Here is a 13,378-nt window from a genome sequence, read left to right as displayed (position 1 = left end):
TAATGAAACTGTATTTTATTATAAGCAAAACAGCTTTTATATCACTGAGAAATCAGGATCTATACACTTTTCAAAGAGCTACCCATGTAGAAACCATTTAGAAATCAACATATACTTCCAATTAGAGGGAAAAAAAAGGTCTGGAGCATTACAAAGAAACAAAATCAACCCCAAAAGTAATCAGAAAAGAAAAGCAGACCTCATTACATAACATCTGCCAATATCCTGGTCCTTCCAGACAACAATAGTCACTAGCTCCAATTCACAGTATTCCAAAATAAAAGTGACTGCTTGTTCAAACTTGCTCAATGCTTTCTGCTTACCGATTCCAGACTTGCTGTTTGGCAAAGAAAATTACTAGTCCACACAGTCTGCTCTTCAGAACCATTTCAGCATTTCCTTCTTCCAAAAAAAAAACCAAAAAACCAAACCAGCACAAAGTCACTGAGTACATACACTGCATCCTTGTGGGGAAAAAAGAAGGAAAAAAATGGGGGTGTGGAGGGGTGTCTGATGCAGTGAAAAAGCTACATAGACAACTCATAGGCAACAGCAGAAGCATATGTGGGAAACCTGGAGAAAGGCAGGAAATCATCTTCAGTATTCTGCATTGAAAGGGTAGCCCTTGTGAGTTTTGCACCTGGAGGAAATCAAAGAGCAAAGATTATCTCGTGTCCCGAAGACATTGTAGGCAGCTGTAGCCACTTCAAAGACCACCAAGGGAGGAGATGAGCTGTATAAAAGCAAGGGCTGTTTCTCCAGAGGACATGCTGCATTCCCAAACAAAAAGATATTGAGTGCCTTCTGTTGTTTGGGCTCTAAGCAACTCAGGTGATGGGACCTAGAGGTGCTTTGTAGACAACTAATTCAAGGTTTCACTGTTTACTGACAGGAAGACCTTTCTTGCAGCATTCCAAAGAAGATTTCATATCTGGCTCTACGCTTCCAAGTTGCAAATCCTCATGTTTTATTCTGAATGTTCATCTACTTTCCCAACAACAGAACACCACACAGATTTTGTAATGTACCTAAGAGTCATGGAAGAAAGACAAAACACCACAAGCAAAGCTAATCAAGATTTTAAGTCTGCATCATGCTCATTCCTCCAATATGGACAAAACAAAAATTATGAGTAAGAAGCCTCCTGTTGCAATTCCAGCTACAAAGAGTTTCTTGGCAACCCAACTGAAAATGAAGTTTGCTCAATGCTCATCATGTTTTGGTTCATAAAATGAACATTGGAAAAAAAAAAAAAATCTTACTCTGGAAAGTTATTTTGAGGATGACCCCTTTGAAAATTGAGTTTGCATATCCTGAATTTCAAATCAGGCCTACTGTCTGTAACTTCATTTACTGAACTATGTGATAACTTAATTGCTTAAAGAAAAGGAAGTGCCACTTACATGTGCATGTCACAGGCTCTCCAGTTTCTATTAAAGCTGAGAATAGTTGCCATCTCCTCTTTAGTCAATTCAAAGTCAAACACCTGACAGGAGAAAAAGCTGGAAATCACCTCTTTGAACAAATCAGTGCTTGTAAGCAAAAGAAAAATTAAGAAAAAAAAAAAAATCACAAAATCAAAGAACAAGTCCTCAGTGTAGGGTGCTGGTTAGAAGTGACTGCTTCATGAAGGGAAAGGAAAAGGACTCTACTGTCTGTCTGGATGTCTGAGACTCCTCTAGCTGGACTGGGAGGCGGGCAGGGAGAGGTAGGAATTATAGAGTCTCAAGTTACACGTGCCAGTTGCATATGCCAGTTGTTTTAAAAAGTTTGGGGAGCACTGTGTTGCAGAACACCTCCATCCTCCATTTGTGAAGGATGCATCTTTCTGTGCTATGCCAAAGAACCAGCTGCAAGGCCTCCATATTCCACCTCAAGCCACTAAGTGTTTGGAAGCAAAATCCTAATACTGGGTCCAGCCCAAGACTCCCAAATCAAGAGCAGCAACACTGTTTATGGACACCAGGACTATTTCCTTAAAAGTGCTCGCTCTACAGAAGTCTTTTGTGGTGTGCTACTGCACTCAGGCCCCAAATAAGCTGTCAAATGAGTCATTCACATGACACAGAACAGGAAGAATCACAGTGTGACTGCTCAGATTATCAGGATATAGTGTTTCCCAAAGCTTTGTTCACTCCTGCTCTCCCACTGTAATCTTAAATTAAGCCCTCAGGAGACTGTAGGTAAACACATGGAGAAAAAGCCCAGTCCTCCTGTCAGAAGAGCACCTGGGAAGGGTGAGAAAGGATCACTACTTGCTGTGCAGGGAGAAGCCAAGCCTTGCACCCAGCTCACTCCTACACTCCTAAGGACTCACCTTGAAGTTCTCCACAATGCGCTGTGGGGTGACAGATTTGGGAATCACAATCACATTTCTCTGGATGTGGAACCGAATGAGAACCTGCAAGAGGCACATCACTGCATCAGAGAGGGGATGGCTCTTGCTCTATGGCAAGTAGAGCCTGTTTAGCAGTTACTTGCTGTAAACGGTACAATTCAGCAGAATTAACCCACTCTCTGGAGCTGCTTTTCAAATTATACCTGAATTCTAAGCAGCACTTCCTGAAGTGCACATAGAGGAGTGTTGGAATCCCACAAGGCCTCCTTTCTCCTCCCCTCTGCAGTTTAGTGGCACTCAGTTCCTTGCCTTCCCACCCAGACTGTGAGTAGGCTATTCAAATGTACCCCTCTTTGCAACAGGACTTGAGATGGGAAGACAAACATGGCAGCATCTGAAGATGGGTCAAGAAAACGTTTCTTGTGATGGTCAGAGCACCCTTGCAAGCGTGCATGGAAGGCCACATGAGGAACAAACCTGCATTGCTACCTGACACCACAGGTGACAGGGAATGAAGAGCCAGCCTGGCCTCTACCTTGTCATTAGCTGTCCTTTATGCTGTGCTACAGGAAGGGGTACTCTAGCACCTACCCACCTGTGCTGAGGTCTTGTTGTGCTTGGCTGCAATCTCTTTGATCTTGGGGTCATCCAGAAGGGAAGGATCCTCAGGCTTAGCCCTACACAGAGAAAGTAAAATCAGTGGCAAGAAGCCTCCATAGGTCCAACTTAGTAAAGATCTGTATCTGGATGAAAAATTAATGCTGCACATGGTAAGCCTCAGAGCTTCCAGAATAATCCACACCAGCTCCCTGGCAGAGCAATCTTACCATGGTCTGTCAGGAGAGCCAAGGGGGCTGTAGGCTGTCACAGCAATCCCTTTGGATTGACAGTACTTGATCAGCTTCTCCTGGGTAAGGTATGGATGGCATTCAACCTGCCAACATAAAAGTATAGAGGTTGACAGTGACTTCACTGCTTTAGTATGTTCCAGGGATTAGTTTTTACTCAAAGGCTGATTTTTGTGCTAATTTACAGTCTCTTAAGCAATATTGTGCAACCTTTGTTATCTCTATGCCCCACCCCCTTTCTACTATTTATGGTAGTTCTCCTTGCAGTGAAGGGTCCAAGAACTGTAGCAAAACTCCTTAAAAACTTTGCTGATCCAGATCATCTCCAGCATATGGGATGACCAGCTACACAATTGCTTCAATGGGACAGGAAAATGCACACCCAGGAGAGCTGCAAAATCCCAGCATTGCAGACCAGGAAGTATAAAGTTCTCTTCTCATCCCTAATTAAACATGCCATAATATTTTTTTACAACTACCATATTAACTTCAATATCAGCATTGTTTCACTAGTCTTTATTTGCTTTGTGTCAATACTCACACTAACACCTCTAGTCTGAAAGTAGTGAGAACAGTTGCCTGCTAAGATTTTAGACCTCCAGCCCACTGCCCATTACAGACCTTTTATAAACACACATGCACTTAGCATGGACTCCCACAAGAATAGCTGCATAATGGAATACAGACTCCTTAACAGTGGGTCTGTGTTCTGGCAGGGGAACACACAGATACGGAGCATGGAACAGGAACTGTTCCTATCTCAGGTGGCAGTGAATGACCATGAGTTTTGATACTTTGCAGAGGGACTTTTGGGATAGTTGCACACCAGGGAGCACTCCTTTTCTTTCAGCAGGCAACATTAAGAACCGTTTTGACTACGCTGCCATTTGAGCCTCCTGCAGCTGCACTCTGAGGGCAGGCCCTGGAAACTTGTGCTGCTGGCAGGTGGAGCAAGGGAGTGCAAAACATGGAATCAGTTTACAGCCTCCAGCACTTTATTTGTGGTTCTAGCTGCCTGCTGTTATCAGAGGCCTGCATGCCTGTTTCCCCTCTGAGACAGGCTGGAATATTAAACAGAAAGGAGAGCTCCATTTTTAGAACAGATTGTACGTATTTATTTTGCTTCAGCAGTTGCAGGAAGACAGCTATTTAAGAGTAATAGAGCATCTAGTCTTCTCAGATATTCAATAGGTAGAATTTGTGCAATATAAGCAAGGCACAGTCATCCTCACCTGTCCACTGGCACTCAAGTTGAGAAATTAAATTAGGTGCCAGCATCATTGTTATGTAATTACTACCTTGCCAAATTAATTTCTCACTACAATTTAAACCAACATGCATCCTGTCTGAATTCAAATAAAGAATGGGAATGACATGAAAGACAGTGGATTACATGTGAAATATCTGCACAGAGAAAGTGTTTCCAGGAAGCACTCTCACTATTAGCCCAACTGGTAAGTGTTAGCAACAGCAAGCTTTCAGGCTTGCAAGCATTTCCTCAGCAGCAGTAGTTTACGAAGGACAGGGACCAAAGGCCCAGTGCTTTGTGCTGAACTTTATTATAGCTAATAATCATTTAGACCTTGAGAGCATTCACAAGTGTGAGAGGTCCAAGAGAGATAAGGGTATGCCAGAGATAAGGGTAATTATCATACAGTGATAGTGGCAATGAGGTGTGGAAGATGTTGAAAGGTATCATAAAACACTAAGTTTTCTAAAAGTGAATTGGGACTGATCATGCTCAAGCTACCACAGTAAAGGACCCAGTTTTACTAATCTGGTGTCAATAATTGACTGCAGTCCTTCAAACACCATAGGAATCAAGGTGAACTCTAGACAGACCCCACAGGGATCTATCCTGGGACTTGTTCTCTTCAACAACCTGCACCAGTCTATAATCATGTCAATTGTGAAGGTGATGCCAAACTGGGGAACAACCAGCCAACACACTCAAGGGCAGGACTGCCACTTCAGAGGGACCCACTCAGGCAGAAACAACAGGCAAACAAAACCCTGAAGGAATTCAGCAAGGTTGCACATGAAGCCATGCACCTGGGAAGGAAAAGCCCCTGGCAACAACACAGGCTGGAACCTGACTACCTGTAAAGCAACTATGCTAGAAAGGACCTGGGGGTCCTAACAGGCTGAGCTGGACATGAGCCAGTAGTGAGCATCAGGAACACAGCCACTAAATTGTGAGAACTGATCATCTTCCTCTACTCACACTTGTCAGACCACCTTCATAATACTGTGTCCTGTTTTCCCTTTTCCCAGCTCCCCACAGTAGCAGAAATATTGACACACTGCATCAATTCAGCAGAGAAACTCCAGGGTGGGTAGGGTCTGGAGAACCTGCCGTACTGGGAAAGGCTGAGGGAACTGGGCTTGTTCTGCCTGGAGAAGGGAAGGCTTCAGGCCTCCTAGTAGCAGCTTCTCAGTACCTAAAAGGAGGTCATTCAAAGTCAAGCCAAGCTATTCAGTGGTGCTTGGAGGAAGGCAACAAATGCAAGCTGAAAACAAGAGAGGTTGAGACTGGATATAGGAGAACTCCCCCTCCCTGCCATACACTCAAGGCAGGGGGTCAGACAGCAGAGCACTCTGCCTAGGGAGGCTGTGTAGTCTCCATCCTCACAGGTTTTCGAGATGGATAAAACCCTGGACAACCTGGTCTGATCTCAGGGCTGATGCACCTCTGAGCAGATCATCTTCCAAGGGCTCCTGCCATTTGAATTTTCCTAAGATTTCATTTAAGTGCTGTCTGTACAACTTCTACTCTATCGCCTACCTTGCAACTCCATTTCCTCCTTCCTCCTAACCTTCATTAAGTCTTGAGTCCATAAAGCATGTTCCTGATCAATTCTCTCAGTTACCAGCAACAGGAACTGGCTTCTCCACAGAAATGTTATGAAAAGGTCATCTCATTCTCTATATACACATACACCAAGTCTTACTCTACTGCAAGGAAGTTTTTAGAGCTCATCTGAGTTCCCCCTCCTTTCTTCCTTCAAGAAGGGATTTTGGAGCTGCTCATTGCCAGAATTCCAAGCAGTAGCACAAAGTTCATGAAAAACCAGCATCTTGGCATCCAGAAGCAGCTGGAGGGTGAGACTGAAGAATATGCAGTGTTTACTCCAGTCTCTCTTTCTATAACCTTATTTCAAAGTAAGATCTTTGTAATTTTCTTTTAAAAACCCACAACAAATGACCACACAAAGAACACCACCAAACATTTGTCTCTGCCACTTTGCAGCTTACCTGGTTATTTGCAGGCTTGTACTTCAGTCCTGGCTTGTTCAAAATTCTATCAATCTGCTCACGGTTGAAGTTGGAGATTCCAATGGCTTTTACCAGGCCAGCATCCACCAGCTCTTCCATGGCCTGACACAAAGGAGCACAAAGTCAGCATCTAGTATACAAAGGCAGGGCCTGAAGAGCACATTCTTGTTTCCTTCATTAGAAGCCTAAAATAAGTGTTTAGATTTCCAGAGTTCAAGTTTGAGGAAAAAAAACCTCAGAGCACTGGTGTATATGTGCCATGTGTCCCATGCTCAAAGGACTCATTCTTTGAGATTATGGAAATTCATAGCAAGTTAGAAAATTATGAATTGATAGATGACAATTTGCTATTGTACCAGTGAGTCCTTCCAAGTAATTCTAAGTACATGAGATTGTCTTCACTTCTCAGCAGTCTCTGATGCTGTCATTACCTTCATCAGTCTAAACCTTCTCCTGCTGTGGCTGAACTTACCTCCCATGTCTCTAGAATATCAGTGTTGCTGGGGATAGCCATGCCTTTATCATCTACAGGGAACAGCTCCTCTCCTGCCTGTCAGTGAGAGAGAAATTGATTGAAACACACGTTATTGGGAGGTTAACACCAGCTGAAGACCATGATGCTATAAACTCTTATTACAGGACAAACTAATCCTTATTATTATACTAATTATCTACATATGTATTAGACACCAATACTCACTATCTACAGCCTTCAGTCTTTTGTTTTCACATGATATTATGGCAGTTGTTTTGCCTACAGCCAACCCAATATGGACAGGTACTTCTGATAGATATTGTGTCTCCTGGCTCATCAAAATCCATATGGTGAAACTTAAGTCTTCACTTGTAATACAGAAAGTAGAATTACAGCCAGTTTACAAAAAGACACAGTTGTTGCCTGCTCATAATGAAGTGTTTTAATGAAATGCATAATAAGGACCCACTTAGGACTTGGAAGATGTGCACCTTATCCTGGACCAGATTTCCTGACAGGTGTTTCATGGGGAGTCTCACTGTTTAAGTTGCTAGCATAGGGAAAGTTAGAACACCCTGTATCCCAGTTGGGACTATCTGCCAGGTATCAACTTCATTCAAAACCAGTTACTTTCTACTCATTCATTATTTACACCACAACACATTTCCATTTTGTTAGTTCTGTCCACGTGAAGCTAATTTTAAAAATACAGCTGTTATGAAGAACGGCTCATCTTGGTAGCAAGAGGTAGAAAGAAAATTTCAATCAAGCTATCACTGAAAGACTAAGCTTGGACATATTCAAACTGAGACATCAGTTCCTTTGCATGCAGTCAGTAGAAGAGTTAGGAACTAAAAAGTTTAACTCCAAGACCTGTAGAATGCTAAAGCTCCTATAACAAAGGTCAGTTCCAGCTGGATTGTATTAAAAGACTCAGTGATTAAAGACAGAAATGAAAGACAACAATCTCTTATTCTGTGACATGCAGAGGAAAGAACTGTCAGACAGCAAAGCACAGCCCTCTTCCCACAAAGAAGGAGCCACACCATTGTCCATTGAGCATACTTTGGATTTGTAGAAGGCAACACAAGCAATAATCAAAAGGAAAGAGATATAACTTCTGCTTGCAGCAGGGAAATCCATCCCTAGGGTTGAAGGTCTGCCTCTTCCATGACCAAAAGGGCAGCAGATGCCATGCAAGCAGGGATCTCAGAGGTAAAAATCAACAACCTGGCTCACATGGCCACTGTAAAGCTGAGCACCAGAGCAGTGCTGGTACACAACAGACACAGCATGATCTGTGCAGCTGGAGCAATCACTGGGCTATAAACCACATAGCTCTTCAAAACTGCAACTCACAGACAAAGCCAAGGGCACTGCTGTTACTGTACCTTGAATCCCAGAGGCCAGTGGATGAGGTAGAGATCCAGGTAATCCAATTTCAGGGCAGCAAGAGTCTTCTGGCAGGCTCCCTTCACCAGAGGCTTCTCATGAAATGTGCACCACAGCTGGAGACAAAAAGCCAAGGCACATGGTGACCTCCTGGGTTAAAGCTCTTGGAACTCTTCTGTACTGTTCAGCAGGGTGTCTGTCCCCTTTGGGAAGTGATGTGACACCAGGTCATCCTACAGCTCTTCAAGTGGGGCTTGTTCTGTGAGCAGGACGGGCCTGTGATACTGGGCAATGTGTGCAGTGGCAGCACACATGACTACGTGCTATCCTGGCAGACAGCAGAAGTAGTCTTGCTTCACTTATTAAGACAAATTAAAAAGCACCTAATGGAAGGTCAGACAGTGCATGAAAGAGAACAGCATAGCTTCATGCCAGAAAAAGGTGAAAGCATCACCCAAGTTCATGGTATGGACCCTGCATAATTCTCAATACAGGATGAGGTAAAGTAGGAATCTCAGGAATGGCTTAAGTGATGTTCAAATTGTTCCCTGCTGCACAACTGAGTAGGTAAGTAAAGAACTAGGGGGTTACTTAAAAAAAAAAAAAAGTATTCACTGGTATATTCTATATCACCAGACTCGTACCTTACTGACAACAAAGAGGTCCTCTCTTTTCACAACGCCTTCCTTGATTTTCTGCTGGATCCCTTCCCCAACTTCATTCTCATTCTGGTACACGTAGGCACAGTCGAAGTGGCGGTACCCGGCATCGACAGCAGCCATCACCGCAGCTGCGACCTTACCTGGGGGGGACTGAAAAAAGCGATGGCAAAAAAGCTCTCATCAGCACAGCACTAAAGACCTTTCTCACGGCAAGATAAAGCTAAGAAAGCCACCATATCCAAAGCAATCCCCAACTGAAATAAAGCCAAACCCCGGCGGCGGCCCAGCCGGGTGTCGGTAGCGCTGCGCGACCACGACAGCGCTCGCAGGGCCCGGGCCGCGCTCCTTCCTTCCCCTCCTCCCCATCGCCCTCACGCCGCCAGCCTGGGGAGAGCGCGTCCCGGTACCTTCCATGTGCCCAGCCCCAGGATGGGCATCTTGGCGCCGGTGTAGAGCTGCACGTAGTCCGCCATAGCCCCGCCAGCAGCACCACCACAGCTGCGGCCGAGCCCCGCGCCTTTAATAGCGAGCGGGCGGCCGGGCCCGCCCCGCCCGGCGCGGCGCGGGGGTGCCGGGGCGGCGCCGGGCCCGGGCCGCGGGGACGGGGCCGCTGCCGGGGGTGAGGAGCCGGCAGCGTCTGCGGCTCCGTGGTGGGGGAACGTCCCGCAGCCCCCGGGCTGTGTCAGACGAGCCTGGCCCCGGCGCTGCGCTCACCGCACACGGACCGTCCCGCAGCGCCTCGGTCCCCTGGAGCCGCATCCCCGGGGTGCGGATGGCAGAGGGGACGCGGGACAGAGCTGTCTCCCCGCGCCCGAAGAGCTCTTGTGGCTCGTTGTGTGCCTCAGGGCATGGAAGCGCGGAGCCCTTTGCTGGAGCAGCGCTGGTGGCCAGGGCTGGTCTGGCTTGCCGGGGTCTTGTGGCCCTGGGTGCCGATAACAGCGACACGGCAGGAGGAACCTCGGTGTGCCCGGCTTCGGAGAGCCCAGGGGAAGATGCTCCCTGTGCCAAGTGGGACAAACGCAGCTTCCACTGCGAACTGTGGCTTAGGACTAATTTAGGATAGAGTGAATCTAAAAAAACCCAGCTTTATTTTGAATTTTAGAAGAGGTTTTTTTGAAAGTGTTTTGAAAGTCGCAGAAGAGGAACAGTGACTTTTTAATGAGTGACATAATGATCATACTGTCCCTCTGCCTTTAGGGAGGTGCTGAGGACATTGCAGAGTAAAATGCACGATTGTAATCATATGTGGTAGTGGCCAGCTGTCTCACATCAGAAACTGGCTTTGATGCTTTTGCAGACAAGCATTTGCTGTTCTGCTGAAGACGTCACAGTGCAATGGAAAAACCCAGGCTTGCCTGGAAGGCTTTGCTGCTTATTCACATGTGGAGAGTTTCTTCAGGTGTGAGCGTTTGCTCTGGGTGCCTCTCCCTGCTCTCTGCAGCTTCATATTTTTTGCTCCATTTAGCTAAGGACGGCAAGGTAATTGGTTTTCCTCTTTAATGTTCATCCTGTTTTGTGTCAGCACCATCAGGCATCCCTGGCAGGATGCGATGTGCTTTCACTTGGATCACAAAACCTTTACACGACTTGGTGCTTATCTCTTACCACTTGGGTTGAATTTTCCCTGATGGTTTTGTGTCAGAGAGATGCCTCCATCTTGTCACAAGAGGCTTCAGGCAGAAGTTCTGTATTTTGTTTTGCTGTTTGCTCTTGTGAGTCAGAACCTTTCCCCTCAGAGCTGTAAGGCCAGTCAGCTTTCCACTGTTTGCCTCTCCCAAAGGTCTGGTGGGTCCTTGGGGGAGGAAGAAGTACTGCTCGTGTCACCCTGTGACAGCCACCCTGCTAAATCTTGTGTCCCGTGTCCTTGATAACATGGCCATGTGAGCCACTGACAATGAGGAACTGTGAGGGGGAGGAGGGTCTTCCTTTCTTTTTTTTTCCTTGATCCACGTGCACTGAAGCAGGAGGCGTAATATCATGAGTTTTCAGTTTGTTTTGCTGACTTTGCATTTAGTAACTGTAATTTCACCCCAGGCTGTGACTTTGGTCACCAGCAGTGTTTGGAATCGGAGAACAGGGCCCAAAATAATGGAAGTGGGTATGTCCTTATGGACAGTGTTTACCAGAGAGACCCAGTGGCCTGCTGAAAAAACATGAAGGCAAAGTAGGCAGGTGACAGCACTGCAAGGTGTGATCATCTCTACAACGAAGGGGAAGAGCTGCAGGGGTCTGCAACTTCAGAGCTACTGACAGACACAGACGCAGCTTGACCTGGGGTTTGGAGGTGAGAGCATGCAGGTTTCAAGCTTGAATCACTGGGAAGCACAGCAGGAATTTCAGCCTCGCTTGGAGGGGAGATTTATCTTGCTCAGTGGGGGGTTGAGATCAACCTCTGGATGCCAGGAGGCAGATCTAAGGGGCTTGGCCAGCCCTGACTGTAGAAGACCTCGGCCTCTTTTTCACTCTGAGCTCAAATCAGCCCAGGAGCGTATCTGGGTGGATCTCCTACATTCTCAGAGCTGATGATGCTTTTTGTCCTCATGCTTTCATCCTTTAATCACACATTGCTGAAATAACAAGCCCCAGGTACAGCCAAGGATGAGGAAGTAGTCCTGCCACCCCTCTGTGGTGATTTTTGTGTGGGAAGGGCGGGTTTAGCGCAGCAGGGGGGAAACCATGGTTTCCCTGGGCAGGGGGAAGCCATGAACTGCTTCAGGTTGGTCAGGACTGATTCTGGCCAGCTCTGAAACTGGCCCTGTACCTGGGGTGACTGAGCTCTGGCAGATGGGAAGCACCTGTGTGTCCCCCACAGTGCCCCTGGCTGGTGAGAAGGGCAGCACCTCACTCCAAAGGGAATGGCTGCTGAGGGTCCTGTGGGCTGGGCCACCCCTGCTGGGCAGGACAGTGGCAGCCCTGGGGACAGTGGCAGTCTTGGGAACAGCAGACTGCCCACCCTGGAGCTCTAGGACACAGTAAGCAGGACTGAGTGGTGAAAGGAAGCATAAGGCACCCAGCATCACCCTCCGAGCCACCCTTGGTTCCAGGGAGGGACTGGGATGGCCTGGATGTAATCTGTGGTGACAAAGTGGGGGTGGAGAGGAGGACAGGGAGGGGATTGGTGTTTGGCTTAAACAGAGGCTGGAGAAGGGGCAGAAAGGCACTGACTTATTTGTTCTTCTGTGTTATTTTTTTCTCTCCTCAGTACCTGAGTCACAGCCCAGAAGTGGAGTAGTGAGAAGAACTCTGGAAGGAGCAATGATCTTGACCCTGGGAATACACGGGTCGTGGAAGTGGAGCAGCCAGTGCATGTCCAGGGGTGAGTACACACAGTGTGCAAATGCCTGAAGAGAGGAGGCATCTGGGCAGACCAGCACTGGGTGGGAAGATGACTCGGAAGAGAGAGGCAGATGCTTTCTCCCCTGGCATCTTGGGGGAAACTGATGGCAAAGTGAAAACAAAGCCTCTTCAGGCAGCCTGAACTGCAAGGTTAGGTAGGCCTGTGGAGGTAAGAGTGCTGCTCCCCACAATCTGAGTGCTCTCTCGACAGTCCTTTGCTCAGAAGGAAATTGCAGAAATATTGAACACTTGCAGCAATTGTCCCTGCAGTGGCTGTGTCGGTGCTGGGAAACTGGAGCAAATGAGATACAGCTTTTTGCCTTGTAAGAGTAGAGTTCTGGGAAGTTAGGGCTCTCTGCTACTAGCAGGCACTGCCCTTCCCATGGCAGAGAGGCTTTAGTATCCACCAGTGAAGAGCTGTGGGGAGCAATGGTCTGATTCTGCTTATCCCACAGGTGAGACTCCCCTGCAGTTGCTTGGACTGCTGGGTTGTGTTTATAGGCAAGGGGGAAGGGACCCTGAAGAAGTGGTGACCCACTGATGCTGTGGCCTGAAAGCTCCAAGGTTGGAGCACAGTTACTACTGGCATCTCTTGATAAGCTTTTGGGACATCAAGGAGTAACTTACACGCCTTGTACTGGATGGTGCATGCCAGAACATGGGCAGATTAGTGGCATGACCAAGGATGATGCTGGAGTTCAGCTTGGAAAACGTTTTAGAAGCAGTTGGAAAATATGTTGACTGTTCCAGTGTTGATCCTGATAATTTTGTCTGCTGGACAAGGGGTGGGTTTGGGATGTGTCATATGTTCACAGTGGTGAGGTCTGCTGGGGCAAGGGGTGGAATAATGAATATACAGTAAGATTATGATTATTTTAAAGATGGAGTTTGAATAGGGGTGAAACAATTCTTAATATATCTTTCAATTTAGTGCAGGGTGGAAGAACAAAAATTGCAGATGGTGTCAAGGGATGGCAGTGGTGACCTAGGTGGAGACCACTGAAACAGATATAAACACCCTGTCTGGTGCCAGAATTTAAGTCCACAGTGC

The 13,378-nt window shown here is 46.8% G+C and overlaps 1 protein-coding gene and 1 long non-coding RNA gene across 2 annotated transcripts; one reads left to right on the top strand and one right to left on the bottom strand.

Annotated features, from left to right (window-relative positions):
• LOC138104388 (aldo-keto reductase family 1 member B1-like) lies at positions 1-9,507 on the bottom strand. Its single transcript, XM_069003613.1, has 10 exons — positions 9,399-9,507; positions 8,974-9,141; positions 8,329-8,445; positions 6,935-7,012; positions 6,442-6,564; positions 3,166-3,272; positions 2,934-3,015; positions 2,318-2,401; positions 1,404-1,486; positions 1-640 (listed from the first exon to the last, which is right to left on the bottom strand). The coding sequence occupies exons 1-10, from the start codon at positions 9,462-9,464 to the stop codon at positions 598-600; spliced, it is 951 nt and encodes a 316-aa protein (XP_068859714.1). The 5' UTR covers positions 9,465-9,507; the 3' UTR covers positions 1-597.
• Positions 9,508-9,609: 102 nt separating this feature from the next.
• Positions 9,610-13,346, top strand: LOC138104389 (uncharacterized). The gene is made up of 4 exons (XR_011148049.1): positions 9,610-10,470; positions 11,026-11,275; positions 12,194-12,307; positions 13,259-13,346. It is a non-coding gene; the product is annotated as an uncharacterized lncRNA (long non-coding RNA).
• The last annotated feature ends 32 nt before the right edge of the window (positions 13,347-13,378 follow it).

Source organism: Aphelocoma coerulescens, chromosome 1A, assembly GCF_041296385.1.
Source record: "Aphelocoma coerulescens isolate FSJ_1873_10779 chromosome 1A, UR_Acoe_1.0, whole genome shotgun sequence".
Taxonomy (NCBI): domain Eukaryota; kingdom Metazoa; phylum Chordata; class Aves; order Passeriformes; family Corvidae; genus Aphelocoma; species Aphelocoma coerulescens.
This window is presented reverse-complemented; position numbering and strand designations above follow the sequence as displayed.

Coding starts and splice junctions, on each gene's coding strand:
- LOC138104388 (XM_069003613.1), bottom strand. CDS start 9,464: ATGGCGGACTACGTGCAGCTCTACACCGGCGCCAAGATGCCCATCCTG. Junction 6,565..6,934: donor ATATTCTAGAGACATGGGAG/GTAAGTTCAGCC, acceptor CCTTTGTGTCAG/GCCATGGAAGAGCTGGTGGA. Junction 1,487..2,317: donor GCATTGTGGAGAACTTCAAG/GTGAGTCCTTAG, acceptor TTCTCCTGTCAG/GTGTTTGACTTTGAATTGAC.